We start from the raw sequence: 18811 nt of genomic DNA, 5'->3' as shown, positions 1-18811 counted from the left end.
TTTGAACTTTTAGCCTCTGGAAAATAAGTTTGAAAATAAGTTTTTCATCTTTACCCATCTGGTTTGTGATGATTTCTTTCAGCATGCATAGGAAATAAAGAGCTTTTGCAATTAATGAAAATTGAACCATGTGGTACTTGTAACAATTTTCCTCACTTTCCATAACTAAACAGAGTCTTATTCTACATAATAATTTAAGTGACAAGCATTATAGGGGCTGAAGATATCTTAGTGCTTAAGAGCACTGGCTGTTCTTGCAGAGGACCCCAGTTCAGTTCCCAGCACCTACATGGTGGCTAACAACCACCCATAGCTCAGTTCCAGGGTATTTGACACCCTCTTCTGGCATCTGTGGGCATTGCATGATATGGGTGTACTTACACATGTGCAGGCAGTACACTGACATATGTAAAATATTTTTTAAAGTGTTTATTAGTTACTTTTCTGCTGCTGTGACAGAATCCTTGACAAAGAGCAACTTAGAGAAGAAAGGATTTATTTTGGCTTAATTCCAGAGGGACAGAGTCCATCATTGGGGGCGGGAGGGAAGAGGCATGACAGCAGGAACATCAGGTGGCCCAGCAGTCAGGAAACAGAGTGATCACATTTTATTTGCACACAGGAAACCAAGAACAGGAAGTGGGGCCAGGCTATAAACCCTTCAAATCAGTCCTCTGTGATGTGCTTCTTCCAGTAAGGGTCCACCTCCTAAAGTTCCATAAACTTTCAACAGCCCCACCAGCTGGGGACTGAGTGAATAAGAAACACATGAGCCTCTGGGGACTTTCCTATTCAAATCACAACAGGCACATTTCATGCTAGTCTACTACATGTACTCAGAGAAATCTGAACCTCTGAAAAGTTCACTAATATGAGCTTTGTTCTTTTAGACTTGTAGGACTCTTTATTTACACCCTGTGTATGAACTTTAAAGTATGAAAATAACTAAGAGTGAAGTGGTAAACAACACTAAATCTAGTAAGCTTCCTAAAGAATGGGATGTGTTAGCATAGCATGTATGTTATATAATTATGTATGTTTCACATATTTAATAAAAAACAGAAAGGACTAGAAACTTAATTTGCTACAATTCAGTGAATATTCCTGCCATTTTCCTTATACTGACAGAGAATACTTTATCCTCAATATGAACTTCCCTGCAATGACTATTTAAGAACTGAAACAGCTTCATTTTGCTCTGTTCTCCCTTGCCAATGTTTCTTAACTGCTTAATTTTATATTTTGGCATTTAATGAAATTCAAATTACTTTTAGTGTTTTCAACACAGTCATTACAGAAACACACAGTCCTGTCATAATTAATTAATGCCTAAGAACCAAATGTGATGTGGACAAACAGATGCAAACAAAATTACAGGCACATTTGCATAAACGTGTATGTTATTTACAGAAACACATTTACATTAGTTGGAATATTACTACAGTAGGAAGCAGATGCATAACATTCACATTAAAAGCCAACATTTTATTTTTAAAAAACATATGGAAACATAGGATCGGATAGTTTTAAATTCAGGTTGAGACAAATGGGTCCTTCAAAAATAATAGCCTTATAAAATAATCTAGCCCACAAAATATCAATTTATACCTGAAACAAATATTACTCTTACAAGATTTAAGACTGTTCTTTTGTGATTATTTCAGAACCACGAAAAGGTATCACAGAGAAGGCTCAGGTATGGGCTCCACTGACCAAAGAAAGGAACTGCTGAGTCAACAAACAACTGACACTTCTTCCTATAATTAATGTATCTCTTAGAAAGAACTAAACTGAACATAAAAAATCACAAACAGAAGGCAACTTCCCATTTTCAGCATTCTAGCAGCCTTACAAACAGTCATTAGACCAAAATGATTCTGACAGGGACAAAAAACAAAGAGCTGAGAGGTCAGAAGGCACATTTTGAAGAGTATATTCTGTACGTGAAGGGACACTAATAATATTCTCTACAACTGTTATTTGAGGTTAAAAAAACAATTTTTAAAATGACACCTTTAAAATCTTCTTACATAAAACCAAAAAATTTCTCTTAGTGTTTACAGGCTTCTCATCACTCAGCTCTTTTAAAAATGTTTAGATTTCACAACAGAAGGGAACATAAGATTTTTCTCCAATGTGAGCATTCTGTGAAGCACCCACTTTCTATTTCATTTAGGCTGAAGAGCCAGGCAGCGTTACTGTGGACCAGAGCTCGCTGCAGACTCGGTGCTGTTTTCCTTACCCCGCTTTTCTTCTTTCTGCAGTGAGTTTAGTTTTCTGCAATGCTCTCCCTCGCTGGAGTCATTGTCCAATCCACCATCAGCCCGAGACTGCTGGTCCTGGGAAGATCTTTCAGGGGCTTGGTCTGCAGGCACAGCTCCTTTGCGTTGGGGTAAGATAGTAAAAAAGGCCTCCTGCCAGTCTCTTGTTTCCAAGTATTCCAGAATAATTTCAAACACTGCAGTAAGGACAAATTGCGGACATTTCTTAGGCAAGTTCATCACAACATTACACTGCCTTTGTGTTCTCTGTGAACCAGCTTTACTTTAATTCAGTTCTTAAGCCTGCAGTGCCAGCTGTCAGTTATCAGCAGACAGAGGCCCTTTGCAGCTTCCATCTTATTCCTGTCACTTTCATGTCATCGTCCTTCATGCAACGAGGAAACAAATCTCCATTATCTCCATTTCTACCTACAAAGAGCCACGGGGAGGAACTTTCACCTGCCTTTTGCATTTGTTTTCACTTAGTAGAAAGAATATCAATACTGTCTCCAAGTTTGCCATGCTACTACAGTACTATTTTGTGGAAAAGTAATTTCCACTACACAAAAAGGCATTAGAAGAAATTTGTTGTTTGAATCAATAATTTCATTTCTATAATTCCCTAAAGTCTTTGATTACATACTGGCCAAAAGCATTCTTGAAAAAATTGAATTTCAGGGCTGGAGAGATAGCTCAGCAGTTAAGAGCACTGGCTGCACTTGCAGAGAACCCAGGTTCGGTGCCTAGCAACCACATGGTGACTAACAACCATGCATAACTCCAGTTCCAGGGGATCTGACACCCTTTTCTGACCTCCGCAAATTGCACAACATGGGTGCACTTATATACATGCAGACAATACACTCATATACATAAAAAAATAAAATATAAAAAATTAAATTATGCAAGAAGCTCCTCAGTGGCAGAATAAGAAAAATTCAATTGATTTTCTTTCTGAGTAAAATATCTTTCTACATGCTAGGCATGGTGGCACTTACTTTTAATCCCAGTACTCGAGAGGCCAAGGCAGGCAGATCTCTGTGAGGTTAAGGCCAGCCTGGTCTATATAGTGAGTTCTAGTCAGCTGGGGCTACAGGGAGACCGTGTCTCAAAAATATTCCCTATCACTTTTCTCTCAGTAGAAAACAAACAGAATTCTAAGAGAAGCACCATCATCACTCTTTTTGTGAGTGTAAAAATGTATAAAATAAAGGTAGGTTTCAATTATACAGCATCTAGACACAAAAACAACAAAGATAAATGAAATGAAATTCTGAATGAAAAACATTTTCAACTACCCACAGATTTTATTTTTCCCCTTCTGTCAACTAAAAAACTGCTGGCAGGAATTTCTTCTCAAGATTAAAATGTTTGAAGTCTGTGTCTATCCCATACTGAAATGCCCAAAACACAGTCTAAGAATATAAAAGTTAAATTTCTCAACAAGCAGTTAACATATTTGGGGGCAAACAAATAACAGGATCCAAGTGCTTTTGAAATAAAATTGTTTTAGTTTAGAGAAAGAGATAACAGGTAAGATTGGAGAAGTGGAGAATCTGTTTCTATAGAAATTGTAAACTAGAATTTTCCACTAAGAAAACAGAAAGCCTAAAGATCTGACAAATTCCCTCTGATGTTCTAGAGCTGCATGTCCAACTGGTAGCCACACTTGACTATCTAAATTTAAACAGATAATTGAAAAAAAAATTCAGCCCTGGGGCTAGAGATGGCTCTTCCAAAGGACTAAGTTCAGTTCCAAGCACCCATGTCAGGCAGCTCAAAACTGCCTGTAACTCCAGCTCCGGGGCAGTTAATGTCTCTGGTTTATGTGGGTACCTGCACTCAATTCAGGGCAAAAAATTAGATCCAATTAGATCCAAATGTATTACAATGTCAATCATGACAGCAAAAATAAAATATTCAACAATGGGTGCTTGATTAAATTACTATTTTGAGGATGGGATATTATATAACCACTAATAATCATTCAATAACCTGGAAAACTATGATGAATTGAGGGATACCCCAGATTAGTAATGCTAACAGTAAGAATCAAAACAGATGATAACTATCATAGGAAAAGAACTGAAAGGAAACACATCAAAAAGCTAATATCAAATACCTGTGAGTAGTGAGCAGAAGCCAGTTGTTTTCATACTTTTGTACACTTTAAAAAATTTTCTAGGTCGGGCGTGGTGACGCATGCCTTTAATCCCAGCACTAGGGAGGCAGAGGCAGGCAGATCTCTGTGAGTTCAAGGCCAGCCTGGTCTACATGGTGAGTTCCTGGACAGCTGGGGCTACAGGGATACCCTGTCTCAAAAAGACACCCCCCCCAAAAAAATTTCTAAAATAGGTGTTTTATATTTCCAATACATTATAAATGATTATTCTTCAAATTTTGTTTCTCTAGCAAGGTGTAATAGTTTCTACATGTCTAACCCTAAATGTAATGTTGTTTTTCACAGTGTTCACTTTGGTATACCTTCAGTTGACCTCTACATAGCTTACCATGATTGACTGCTAAAACTTTTCGACTGTTCATCTTCACAAAATCTCCAAGGGGGAGCTGTGCATGTTCAATTCCATAATCAGATGCCTGTTTAAATGTAATTCCCTAAAACAGAGACATTGCAATTTAGACTTAAACATTAAATATTCTAAAGTCTGGCAGTATAAATCATTTTTAGAAAGGACTTTAGTTCACAGATTATCATCTGGAGGGTAGGCTGCATATGTATTTAACTCTTGACTATCAGTCAGAACACCAAAGCATTTGTTTTAACTTGCTCAGCTTATAAAAGAGGAAACCAAAAGAATTATAGCCCCAGCACGGGTAAGAAGCTCCTCAGTGGCAGACACACACATAGACAAATAATGAAAACACACAGCTTTAAACAACTCAGCTCCTCAGTCATATCACACTTAGGTGCTCCACATCCACACAGCTACCACACTTGACAGGCAAAAATGAACATCTCCATCACCACAGGAAACGCTACTTTACAGCATGCCACTGAAGAAGAAGAATCCTTCATATATTTTCACTTAGCGAAAATACTTTTTTCTCAGAAAAGTGGGATGAATTGAGCATGTTGCAAAGTACAAAATAATTTCTTCAGAAAGTACACTTTGTAACTTTTCATCTAAATTGGAAATATGAGGTGAGAAAAGAGCAAAGAGAAATAGAAGAGAAGACAAAGTATTTGGGATGTCATATACTTAGAGACTGGTATAAACTTCAATGGCTTGGGACTCATTAGCAATAGACAGTCCTATCAATACAGCACAGCTGAAGCATGTGGACTCACTTCCAGTAATCTGCTTTGCCCCCTACCACTGCTGACTTCAGGCTCCTCAACTGTGAAGTGCAGAGAACAACTACACTGACCTTCCTGGGTTGCAGTGAGGTAAAGGAAGCTAATGGATGAGTAGGTATTCAAGAAAGGTCAGTCAGTAATATTTTGTTGCTATCAAGAAACTGAAATAAAGATTTTAAGAATGAGCAAAGACACAAATAAAGCTGCCAGTACCTTGTGATGGTTGTGATCTACCAGCCCTCCAATCACATAGGCCTTTGATTCATCTAGGTCCTTCAGCACGTTAGGTGAATCTGATGTAAGATAAACCAGGTCTTCTTTTTTCATGAGTTCACTGTAGTGCTCTGGTTTGATGTGGATATCCTTAAAAGCAAGAAGGGAATTAATTAATTAATTAATTAATTGGCAGGATGTTGTGAAAGTTGGTTAAAAATGATTATCCTCTTTTCCTAAACCATCCCATCCAAAAACATCTGAAATGCAGTTTAGAGGATATGATCACAATTACATTTAAAACCTGTAACTTCAGTTTCTTAACTCATATCTCAGTTATTTAAATGTTCTCCTACTTTTATTTTTTGTTTGTGGCCTCAGCCCCCAATCTAATTCGGTACTCTAATGGTGAGATAATTTTCTAAACACTCAGTTATTACTATACAACCTTTTTCTGTAGGATAAAATCCAAACTCCTTAACATAGTAACTCTTTCCTGAATATGGCACTAGCCACCTTTCCAACTTTATCTCCACTCAACAACAACAAAAAATTCATTTTTCTACCTACTTGATCACACTGTTTTCCAGACCATATGTGTGATCTATAAAGATACAGATCTGAAAACTTCTTTACCAACTTTCAGTTCAGAGGTATAAGACTGAGTAAGAGGTGACAGTCAGGGCTTCTCAACTTCCATGAACCACATGAAAGATGTGACCAGACCCAGTGACTTATAAATGATTTTTGAGACAATCAAATAAAGCAGACACCTAAATTGTATAAGTTACTGATTAATACAGCTACTTTTCAGGGTAATAGTACATTATAAATGCAACCCCTACACTTAATAACAGCTTCAAGGAGGGATCTGAGTAATTAAGAGACCAGGGAATTCCGTATCTCTAGAAAACTTATGGTATAAAATATAAACTTAGCAAAACAAAATAACTAAAAGTATGTCTATCTAACTTATTACATTATTTCTTAGAAAAATAGGTACAAACCTAAAAGATTTGCTAAATATACTGAACTTATAAATTTTCATAGTATAGGCTATTAATGAATACAGCTATTATGGGATTAGTAACATTGGGAAAACTGAAAAATAATAAACAAAAATGTATAGGAAAAATTCAGCACCCCTCTCAATAGAAGAGTACTTGGTGATTGGTACCAATGCCAATCTATGTATATTTTCACAAATGCCTAGAAGAGTAAACTCAATAAAAAGTTATAAGCCACAAGTATAATTTTAAATTGTCTAGCATCCACATTAAAAAGTAAAAATACATAATTTTAATATATTTTAACACAATATGCCCATGTAATCTCCTCTCCTCTGTCTGTCTTTGAAATCTAGTGTGTACCTCACATTTATAGCATATCTCAACTCACAGTCCAGATTATCACATTTCAAGAGTTCATAGCCATGTGTGGCTCTGGTGGCCACAAGCTGGACAGCACAGATTTAGAAGAAACAAAGTGTAGGCGTACTTCTGACTTTTAGAGTGAATTTCCCAGGGAAAGATTATACAAAGGCCTTTAAATATTTCCTCTAAAAATTCTTTAAAGTTGGTGGTAAAATAGCAGATAAAATTTAACGAGAGTGAATTCAAACACCTCACTTTCTGCTTTAGCATCTCATTTCTAACCTCCGACAAGGGCTCAATGACACACAGGGTTTGGAGAGTACCATTATTTAGAATTAGGTAAAAAAAAATATAGGACTCTTAGGAACATAAAGGTTCTTGGAATTCTGTGAGGGGGACTGTTTGCTTGCCTTCCAGTTGACCCATCCTTTGTCATTTTCATCCATGTTCTTTTTCAATTGGCCTCCATGGCTTGTCAAATAAAACTGATGAGGTAGGCAGAGAAAGAGAAGAAAAATGATCATTTAAATCCAATTCTACTTCCCTCATACACTTATCCCATCACCAGTAAAACAAAGTATTTCTCAGTGACTTAGAAGAAAGTAATCTGTGATCTGCTCTGAGTACTCAGGGTATAGGTGGTAGAAAGGACATGTGCTAAGGTGGCAGCAGCCCTCAACCCACTCGCCTCAGTAACCTACTACATCTTCATTCCGCTTCTCTTCTGATTAGTTACAATGGTCTACCCCTGATGATCATCTCTCTGCAAACTTCCTGTTTCCATATCAAGTTCACACGTACCTCCCTGGTGGGAAGCTGTTGCCATTGTTAGTACTATTTTTTAAAATTTTCTTACTTTTTTATTTTATGTGTATGAATTATTGCTTGCATGCATGTTGTTGTACAATGTCCTCAGAGGTCAGAAGAGGGCATCAGATCCCCTGGAACTGGAGTTACAGATGGTTGTTAGCTGCCATGTTGGTGCTGGGAATTGAATCTGGGTCCTCTACGAGGCAGTAAGTGCTCTTAACTGCAGAACCATCTCTCTAGCCCCCTCGCTATTATTTTTATTATTACTTTTGCTACTTCAAAGTCTTAACAGTTTTCTTTGACTTTAAACCCTGGCACCTATTTTACATCAGAATCAAGGGCGATAAGGGGTCAGGTATAGGGAAAAATGAAAATTTAAAGACTATCAGAAGCATGATATAAAATTACACAAAAATGCAATACCATTACTTGACCAAAAAAAATGCCCAACCAAAAATATATCAGTAGTTCTTATCATCAGTGAATCAGTGTTAATTTTCAGATTACCTAGAATTCGAACAAAAAATCCTATTCATAATAGGAGTCAACCAGTCTCCAAAAGCACTCCCTCACCTAAGTTCAGGAACTACTTTTCAGGGGCTGTAGAGATGGCTCAGAGGTTAAGAACATTGGTTGTTCTTGCAGAAGACCAGGGTTCAAATCCAAGCACCCACATGGCAGCTAACAACTGCCTGTAACTCCAGTTCCAGGGGATCTGACAGCCTCTTCTGTCTTCTGCAGGCACTGCACGACACAGGTGCACTTACCTACATGCAGGCATAACACTCATACATATAAAATAAAAATAATAAAGTATTTTTTTTTAAAAAGAACTACTTTTCAAAATTGTCAATGGCTCAAAATGAAATCTGAAGTGCTTTAAGTAGACCAAATACATCTAACAGGTTTTACTACACACATCTTGCAATAGCAGCCTACCTCCCTTCCTTTCCCAATTCCCACAACTGGAAAAGCGGAGGAATTGGTGAGAAATATGCACATATCCTATAATGAAGATATTCAACTACATAGGGTGAGCAGACATTAAAAATGTACAAGACTGATGACTGAAAGGAGAGTGTCTGAGAATGATACCGATGTTTAAAGTATTTTTGTGGAGAAAAAAAATCTCAAATGAGCATTATACAAGCTTCCTCTAGGATTCTCAGGTAAAGACAAGTGGGATAGTATGTCATATCATGAAAGATGTGAAAGGAAGCTGAGTCTGTTATTAATCCTTCACACACACCTGCACAGGATGCGGTGCTCGTCGGTTTTCTGCATAACAACGCTGAATCTGCTTATGAAGTTTCTTAATGTCCTATAAAAGATACAATTTTTAAAATAAAGAGTTCTCAAAATCATCTATAGCCATTTCTTGATGTTATGTGAAAAGAATAGTCAGAAAGAAAAGCCAGATTGGCAGAAATCTTTCCTCTTAAATACAAGCCCATTCTGGTAATTTTCATACACGCTAACATTTCTACAAATTAAAGCTCTTTGGCTGATCTGTTTTGGTTTCTATCAGTTTAAAACACTAGTTGTGTTATCCTAAGAGACAACAAAATCTTTCAGAAGCATACTACCTTCACATTTTACCCTAAGGACATTGGTAAAATGGATCTCACAAAGATCTCCTAGCCTCTGCCTCCCAAGTGCAGGGATTAAAGGTGTGTGCCACCAAGACTTGCCTCAAATGTGCTCTATATCCCAGGTTGATGTCAAACTCTCAGCGATCCTCCTGCCTTAGTCTCCTGAGTACTGGGATTACAGGCATGTGCCACCATTCTGACTCCACAGATCTTTATTATTAATATGGAGTCACTTAGTTTTACAATGTAATTACAGAGTATCTGTCTCTACACATGTATAAGCACAAACATAAATATGTATCAAAGCACTTATTAATTTAGGGTTAGAGACTTTGAGAAGCTTGAGATGTATTCACACATATATATATATATATGTGTGTGTGTGTGTGTGTGTATATGTGTGTGTGTGTGTGTAAAATCAGAAATATTATACTGCATATTAAAATAACAATGATTTAGCCTAAGTTCACATACAGGAACTTCATGATACCTTTAATACCATCAGTTCATCAAAACTACAGTCAATGATGAGGCGAAGGGTACTAGGAATGACATGTCTTCGAATACGTTTTCTGTCATTTCCATCTGAATTTGAGTCCAGTTGACACTGTCGCTCTAATTTCTTCCTCTTGCGTTTTTCTTTTCGCTTTTCTCTAAAATTAGTAATTAAAATATCTTTTTGTTATTTGTATATGTAAACACAAAACTCTTCTAATTAGACTTAAAAAAGCCAACTATATTTTAAAATCATCATGGTATATGAATTTGTTGCTCCTGTGGGTAGAAAATGTTTGAGTATTGGCAACTTTATTTAGTCCATGCAATAACTTTACACAAAAAGAAAATGACTTTGCAAAAATAATATAAAGCTTTCTATTTAAGTCTTAACTCTATATTCAATAGTTTCACACACTCTGCCTAAAAGAACTTATAAAATACTAAATTTGAGATAACTCATCCCTTACATGATTTTCAAGCTCAGCATTCATAGAGAATACTAAAGAAAAAACATTTTAGTAAATTACTAAAGAAGCAAAAATTAAAAGCCCAACTTTCCTCTAATGTTATAAATTTTGGCATTAAGCAATAGCTGTAGACTAAGCACTTTCATAAAAATGTGTTCTAGCCAAATCCATGTTAAGTTGAGATGTGATTTTTCTGTGCTGCTTATGTTCACTCACCTCTAGAACATGGACACTAACTAATCTCTTATCCATTTGCTTCAGAAGTTGGGCTTCTATTCAAGTAAGGTTTAACTGAGAAAAGGTACTGACCCTGAGCTCATCAGCACTGCTGAAAAAGGAGTCGACAATTCAAAGCACATGCAGCTTAGCATCAAATTCAGTGTTAGCTAATAATATTCATAGCCTTAATTTTTTCTTAACTACAATTTTAATTAACGCAGTGCACTTTTCCAGTTAATGGGCATATGAGATCCAACATTCCATGTTTCTGAATAGGGACAGAGTGTGTGACCTCTGAAATGCACAGGGGCGCAGCGCGTGCTCTGAAATACACACTTGCGCAGTTGTCGCTGTTCTTCCCACTGCTTCTGTTTCATCAGCTTCTTCTTTTGTCGTTTGGATACTGGCTCAGTCCCTTCATCTAACCTTGACTCCTGGCTCTCCTCCTGATCTTCTTGCACATTGTGTTTTCTTTCCTCATTAGAAGTCTCAATTGATGCTGGCAACATTTCAGATGACATATTTGTGGCCCCTGAAAATTTAAAAAGCAACATTTTTTACATGAGTACATAATTTACAAACACAGAGGAACCCAATTGATGAAGAGAGGTCATTAATGTTAACTGTTAAACGTTAAACTGATTCAGTAATTTAAAGGTGCAAATTCAGATGACTAAATTCTACTTATTGGCAAAGATCTTTATCACTTAATATGATTTAAGTATCATTCATTAACAGTGCTGTCAAAGGACTGAAGAACTAGGATGTTTACATATATAACTGATGTACAGTAATTCTAGAAGGTAACAGTTATGTTTCAAGAGCTGGAATACATTGATACATTTTGAGTTAGTAATTTACTTTCTTAGATTTTCTATAAATGACTCAGAAATGTACATGAAAAGATGCACCACAATTTATTCATTGTAGTATTATTTTTAACTGAAAAGGTAGAGACTACTGGAATGTCAGAAAAAAAAAGAGACTAATAAGTTAGCAGCCACTAAAAAGCTATTTCCAAAATTATTTATTAATAAAGGAAATGGCTATATTTAAATAAGAAAGCCCAAACAACTATTAATATTCCTATTAAACCCAATTATTTTAAAAAGCATACCCATGGACATATGTTCAACTTTTGTCTATGCATATCTACATTTCTAACTTTGGACAATAAAGAGAAGTTTTCTTATTCTCTCCAATATATTTAATTGTATATTTGTAAATGTTTAGTTATGGCTAAAAAAGTAAAATAGAAAAGTTGATTCTGTAATCAGTATGTCTGTGTAAATCTTCATTTAAATCTTAGTACATACATTTTTATCCATATTCACTACAGCTGAACTAGCCTTCAGACCAGAGAAAGGCTATGCAATGGAATGTCTTTTCTTTTTAATAACTTATTAATAAAGCTTAAAGTGTTTTCGTATTTATCTCTACCAAAGATTAAGCATGACACTATCAAATGTTCCATGGGCCTTAAAGAAAATTCTAAGAATCTTCTTTTTTACAGAGATAGCTAGTAAGTCTATGTTGAGATGCTACAATCTAAACAAGAAAAATCTCTACAATGTAACTAATGAAGGGACAAAACCTTTGCAGAACATATTTGACCAGTGGTTTTATTTTATGATTCTTGCTTTCTCTAAAAGTGTACTGTCACATAGTTGGGATTTAGTTGTTTTGGGGGTGGGACGTTGAGAAAGGGTATTACTACATGGCACTGGCTAGCCTGGAACTCTTTATGTAAGACTGGCCTCAAACTCATAGACATCTGCCTGCCTCTGCCTCCCCAGTGCTGGGATTAAAGGTAAGGGCCACCACACTTTGCCTACTTGATTCTCATTAAATACTGGTAGGATAAACAAATGAGTGGATCTGGTATTTCAAAGGATTATAAAAAGAAATGGAGAGTAGTAGCAAACATTTACTAATTCTTATTGTTTAATAATTTATCACCTAATTTAATCCTTCGAACAACTCCATGAGGATTACTATATTACATGTATTTTAAAAATTTATTATTTATGTGTAGATGTGTCAGCCTGAGTGAATGTGTGTGCAAGCAGGAGTCTGTGGATGAATTTGTGTACAAGCAGGAGCCTGTGGAGGCCAGAGGAAGGCGCCAGATCCCCTGGAACTGGAGTTACAGGTGAGCTACTGAACCCGGACCTTCTGCAAGGTGGTAAATGCTCTTAACCATTGAGCCATCTCTCCAGCTCCAGATATGCACTTTAAAAGGACGTCACAGTGAGACTAAATAATTTGTTCAGAATTGAGTTACAAAATAATTCCTAAGAAACAAGGCACCTCAAACTAATCTAGCACAAAAAACATATTCAAAACAGTTGGTTGAATAACCAGGTGAATGAAGTGATGGAGTTAGAACTCAAGCCCAGATCTAACTTCAATACTTCCCAGTAATCTAGAACCTTAGAAAGTGTGGGGTTCTACAGAGTGCAAAAGAACTTGTGCCATTTGAATCCTGGTGACGGGCTCTAAGAACTCTGTCACTGAAAAAAGAGAGCTCCAGTTCTGTCCCTTCAAAAGGAATAAAAAAACCTAAAGCTAGAAAATATGATTAGCATTCAACTTAAGAAACTGCAGGCAGATAGAAACCACTTTAAGATTCCATCTTATCCCAGTCAGATTGGCAAAGATCAAGAGAACAAACGACTCCAAATGCTGGAGAGGATGTGGAGAAAGAGGAATGCTCATGCGCTGCTGGTGGGATGCAAACTCATGCAACCACTATGGAAGGCAGTGTGGAGAACCCTCAAAAAACTAAAAATGAACCTACTATATGATCTAGTGATACCACTCCTTGGCATATACCCAAAGGACTCATCATACTGTAGAGAACCTGTACATCCATGTTTGTTGCTGCTCTCTTCATAATAGCTAAGAAATGGAAATGACCCTCAATTGATGAATGGTTAATGAAAATGTGGTACATTTACTCAATGGGGTTCTACTCAGCAGTAAGAAAAGATGAAATTATGAAATTTGCAGATAAATGGATGGAGCTAGAGAGTGTTATACTAAGTAACATAAACACAGAAAAGCAAGCGTGTTTTGCCTCATTTGTGGATTGTAGCACCAATCCCTTATATATGTGAGTGTATAAATTCTGAATCAGGTAAAGGGAAAGGATACATGCAGGTAAAGGACAAGAAACAACCAGAAAAGGGATAGTAGGGAACAGATGTTACCTGAGGGAGGTGTAAAAATGGGAGTAATCAGCAGGGAGGAGAGAAGGGAAGACATGCAAAGGACCATGGTGTGGGGAGGGAGGGAAATCAAGAGAGGAAAGATGGCGGGAGTCAGGAGGTACTGGGGAAGGGTGGGGATAATGAGAAGCACTGTAAATAGAGAAGGAGGGAGGAGGGAAGCCAGATGGGGAAAAAAAAAGAGTGGAGATGAGTGAATCTCGGGGGACTAGGAAACCTAGAGATAAAAGTGATGCCCTAGAAACCCTATGAGAAATGCACATAGTGTCTGAACATTAATGTATATGTATACCTGGGAGCTGCTTGGCAGGGAACACCGTGCCAGATACAAGAGACCTCCCTTAGAGTGAAAAGCATGCCATACAGCACTCATCAAAGAAGCTTCTTTTTGCAACAGATAGAGGCTACTGCAGAGTTGCATTTCTGAGGCACATCTTCAAACTTCTACAACTAGGACTCATGGAACATAGCAGAATAACAGGGCAGAGAGAGGGCTAATGACCCCTCAACTCTTACCAGTGAGGCTTCCATTTACATCAGTGGGATGCACACAGAAGGCCACAACTGGCCAAGTTTTGGAGAATAAAAGACTGTAGAGTGTAGGATGGGACTCCTATATGGAACCTCACCCACCCAGGGCTCAGGGACCACTGTGGAAGAGGAGGTGGAAAGATTCTAAGAGCCAGGGGCTGGTTTATGAACAGACAGGTGTAGGCTCCCAGGCTACTGGGGAGGCTTACTCATGTAAGTGGTAAAGAGCATGGGATCCATGTCAGCTCAATTAAACAAGGGCCCAAAGGGGAAGTGAGAAATAGGTGGTGGGCCAGCACTAGATTGAGAACTATTTGAGACTGATTGCTTCTCGGTGAGGGAGAATATGACTTACATATGACCACTGGATGGGCTGACTAGACTGCATTTACGCTGAAAGACATTTGGGTACAAACACCTGGATGAACAGAATGCATCATGTATGGCAGAGTGCAGAGGGTTCAGAGGGGGGAGAGTGAGAGGCATGGATGGGGGAGAGGGGTCTGGATTTGAGTGGGAAATGTACAAAATTCAATTAAAAAATATTTAAAAAAAGAAACTGCAGGCAGGGGAAATTCAGTAAATCTAAAAAGAAGGAAAATTTAAAATACACTGTGATTCCCCCAGATCTCTTTAATTTTCCTTCCACACACAGTGCATTAAGTAAAATTCAGCAATGTTTCTAAAGCAAAAGAGGGATAAAACAAGACTCACTAAACACTAAAAAGCAAAATTAAAACTTACAGGAAACATTTTCTTTATGAAACTTTTTTAGGACAGCACATTTTTTTTATTTTTATTTTTTTAATTAAAAGAAGCATTTCATTACAACAGCATTAACCTATTCAATAAGGACAGCACATTTTTATCAGTGGCGATATTTTTGGCTAGTTCTCTATTTTGTGCAAAAACTGGAAATTTTGCTCTATAGTGTGAGCATTATAAAAGCGAAGCTTTACAAGTCACATACACCAGGGGGAGCGTCTATCTTTCGCTTCTAAAGTCTCAAGTTAAATTTAACTTGACCTATCACAGCACAGCAATAGTTTTAAGCAGCCTATCAAATACAAGGAAAAGATGAACTCGCCCTCATCATTATTTTAGTGATTCTGAATTAAAATACTGTGCTAAGTGAATTTCCTAAGCTTGATTTAAGCGACACTCACTGAAACATGAATACGCGAAATGCGGCTAAAATACTAGCTTGCTATTTTATTTTGGTTCTACTTTACAATGACGTACCAGCTCCGACTGTCTGCTATACACCGATATGCGTACTAGCTTGGTCTGTTACCTGTTACGCCAAATATAGCACTTTAGTCTATAGTTGTTTTACTTCGCGTCCTGACATAAAATCAATTGGGCTCTCCCTGATACAGTACAATTTCACTCAATTAACCAAGTTCAGCAACTATTTAAGGTCATTTTACAGTAAGGATAGAATATCTGTGTGAAATTCTACTTTAGCACTTTTTTAGTTGGGTGTCTCTTCAAGGACACAGGTTATCAGATGGTACTATAAAACTCGGATCTGGGTAACAGTGACTAAGGACATTTGCTGTGGGGCGGGCATACATGGTAAATCTGCGAGTGAAAACAAACCCCAAACCTTGCCTGTTATCAAGCGGGCTAACACAAAACAGCTCTCATGGTTTATGACAACTTTCAGAACTAGCTGTATTGGACGTGAGCACCCTGGGTTCAAGGATCTGCCCAAACTGGCGAAGCCCTTTTGGAAACGAGCTGGCCGGATCCGCAGTGCAAACCCCTTTGTTTGGTCGCCAAGCCCCTGGGCGGGAGGACTGAGGGGAAGGGGATCATAAGGTAGTTCATTAAAAAACGCAACCTGCTGCTACCGCGTTTACATCTCCGGGCAACCACATTCAAACACCGGAGACCGCCAGTTAACACGCGGGCTTAACCTTAAGCCGCCCTCCGCTCACCAAGAGGCTCGGGCGCATCTGCAACCAGGCCTGGGGGACCTTAGGCATGCAGAGGAAGGGGGAAGGGCAGAGGACGCGCCCGCCCAGTGTCTGCACACAAAGCGCCATGGCAACAAGCAATCTGGGTCCACATTTCCTCTCCCGTCATCTTTCCGGCACTGAGCCCCACACCAACTGCAGCCGAGCGCCCCGCCTGGCCAGGCGCACGCGTAGAAATAGACTCTCGGGCCCGCGCCCTGCACGCCGAGCGCGCGCGCAGGCAGTCCAACCCAGACGAAGCCGAGCGGGGTCAGCGGGACGCGCACCGCCCAACGTCACTTCCTCCGGGAACAGTATGGCGGCAGCTGCTTCCCAGGCCGTTCCCCTCTCCCCCGGAAGCGCTGCTGGGCGGCGTGGCTCGAGCTCCTGCGGCATCCGAAAGGATACTCCAAAGCAGACTCGTGCCAGCCGCAGGGCCAGACTTACCCGGCGGCGAAGCCGATGTGGCGTGCCGGGACGCACTCAGAGAGCTTTTCTGGAGAGTTCTGCGGTCGCTCGCCAGTCCTCCTTCGGAAACTTCAACTCCCAGAGGCCGAGGCGGTGGTTACACGAGGGCTGCGGCGCTTACGTCTTACGTCATCGAACTGCGCTAATTGCGAACGCCCAGGAGAAAGGGGAGGAGTTTGGCGGGAGAGTCTGGAGACGGGTTTGGGGAACTGGAGAAAATAGGAACCTGCGGGATGATTTCTTAAGTTGGAGCAGGGGAACCACGCCCCAGTTCTAGAATTTAAAACACGAAACAGACTATTAGGGTTTCAAACCACAGCAGCCCTCCCGGTCTCCAACGGGGTCTCACGGACTTCAGATTTCCCAAGCCGCGTTCGTTCTCCGGCTACTTTTTACCTGTCGCAGACGAAATGTGCTTAATTTTTCCGTGTTGAGAGGACATCTTCCCCAAAGTTTCTAATTTATGTACTGAAAGGTTATCAGTATCACGTGGTTTTTACCTAATTGGAAAGTTTTTAAACTGAAATTCTCAAATACACATTTAAGTTGGGACTTGAGAAGTTTTTATGGCCTTAGTGAAGCATAAGCTTTACATTTCGTTCTTAAAGCACTGAGCTCCTACGATGCTATTTTGCATAGCACCAGTTGATAATTCATTGTTAATACTTGACCTTATATACTCTTTTCGCTAAATATAGACCAACTGGGGGAGAAATGAAGCAGTCATGTAGACTGTGGGCTTCTGTTTTCTTTTTAATTTTCCTGCTCTGATAGGGTTTTGTAGAGTATGAAGTTATAGAGAAACACTTGCCTCTGCCTCCCAAGCCCTGGGACTAAAGGCATGTGCCACCAGACCAGCAGATGTCTGCCTTTTAATGTTGGAAGAACTGTGATGTAAATTTTTCTTGAGGCTTGGCCTTTGTTTATAGGCTTGAATAGAAAATTAAATTTACAACTTGAGTTTCTAAAAGAACTAAAATCTCTCTTGGATTTAGTCCCTCTTTTTAAAATTTTATTATTTTTATTTTATGTGTATGAGTGTAGATAGGTACACCGGGGTTTTGCAGTGCCTGAGGAGGTCAGAAGAGGGTGTCAGATCCCCTGGAACTGGAGTTACAGATGGTTGTTAGCTGCCGTGGGGGTGCTGGGAATTGAACCTAGGTCCTCAGAAGGGCTGACCCATTTCTTCAGCCCCAAGTTATGTGAATCGTGGATTCTGTTGTGAATATTCTGTTCCTTCCTCATCTCAGAATCTAAAAGATTCTGTTAGCTGAGCATTGGCAATGGAATCTGAATCAATTTCTGATCTGTTAGTAGGGCATCTTTTTTCAGCTGCCTCCATATCAGGGCAAAGAGTAGCTGTGGAAGGATTAGTAATTGGATATGGAGCCCTTCACATGTAGGTCATTAAATTCAGTCTGCCATAGTGATGTGCCAAATTGTTAAGCAGCTGTTCAGTTACCCCTGCGGGACTGTTTTATAAATATACACTTTTAGAGGTAATACCTAGCTTCCTTGATATTTTTTTTAAATCTTTTTTAGGGCTAAAAAATTCCTCATTTTAATAATGTAGACAGTAAATTTTCATGTGACTGTTTGGTTCTTGTAGTTGCATAATCCAAAGTATGCAAAACAGTCAGCAAAAACAGTTCAGTGTAGGCAAAGACGGAAAAGCACATGAAGTTTAAGGTAAAGCCCTGTGATCTGAAAGTCAGTGACATAAAATTAATGTTTATTTAACAATTCTAAGTTTTTGTCTTTATACAAAGGACTTTATACAAAGATGACTAAATGCTTATCTCTGCTCTTAAAGAATCTCTACTAGGTGATCCAGAAGTAAATAGATATCATTACAGTATGTACTCAAGT

At 38.7% G+C, this 18811-nt stretch overlaps 1 protein-coding gene across 1 annotated transcript; it reads right to left on the bottom strand.

Annotated features, from left to right (window-relative positions):
• Positions 1-479: 479 nt before the first annotated feature.
• Trmt10a (tRNA methyltransferase 10A) lies at positions 480-17876 on the bottom strand. Its single transcript, XM_008826172.3, has 8 exons — positions 16922-17876; positions 11089-11284; positions 10059-10221; positions 9226-9297; positions 7577-7651; positions 5794-5943; positions 4772-4877; positions 480-2458 (listed from the first exon to the last, which is right to left on the bottom strand). The coding sequence occupies exons 2-8, from the start codon at positions 11271-11273 to the stop codon at positions 2196-2198; spliced, it is 1014 nt and encodes a 337-aa protein (XP_008824394.1). The 5' UTR covers positions 11274-11284; positions 16922-17876; the 3' UTR covers positions 480-2195.
• Between the last annotated feature and the right edge of the window lie 935 nt (positions 17877-18811).

The sequence above is a fragment of the Nannospalax galili genome, unplaced genomic scaffold (genome assembly GCF_000622305.1).
Source record: "Nannospalax galili isolate Female #2095 unplaced genomic scaffold, S.galili_v1.0 scaffold189, whole genome shotgun sequence".
NCBI lineage: Eukaryota > Metazoa > Chordata > Mammalia > Rodentia > Spalacidae > Nannospalax > Nannospalax galili.
The sequence above is the reverse complement of the archived record's forward strand: the minus strand, read 5'-3'. Positions and strand labels throughout refer to the sequence as shown.

Bases quoted from the DNA above. Each gene is read 5' to 3' on its own strand.
- Trmt10a (XM_008826172.3), bottom strand. From the start codon at position 11,273: ATGTCATCTGAAATGTTGCCAGCATCAATTGAGACTTCTAATGAGGAA. The intron at 7,652-9,225 runs GTGTGTGTGAAG...CTACCTCATCAG, and splicing joins GAGCACCGCATCCTGTGCAG to TTTTATTTGACAAGCCATGG. The intron at 4,878-5,793 runs GTACTGGCAGCT...TCTCTGTTTTAG, and splicing joins TAGATCACAACCATCACAAG to GGAATTACATTTAAACAGGC.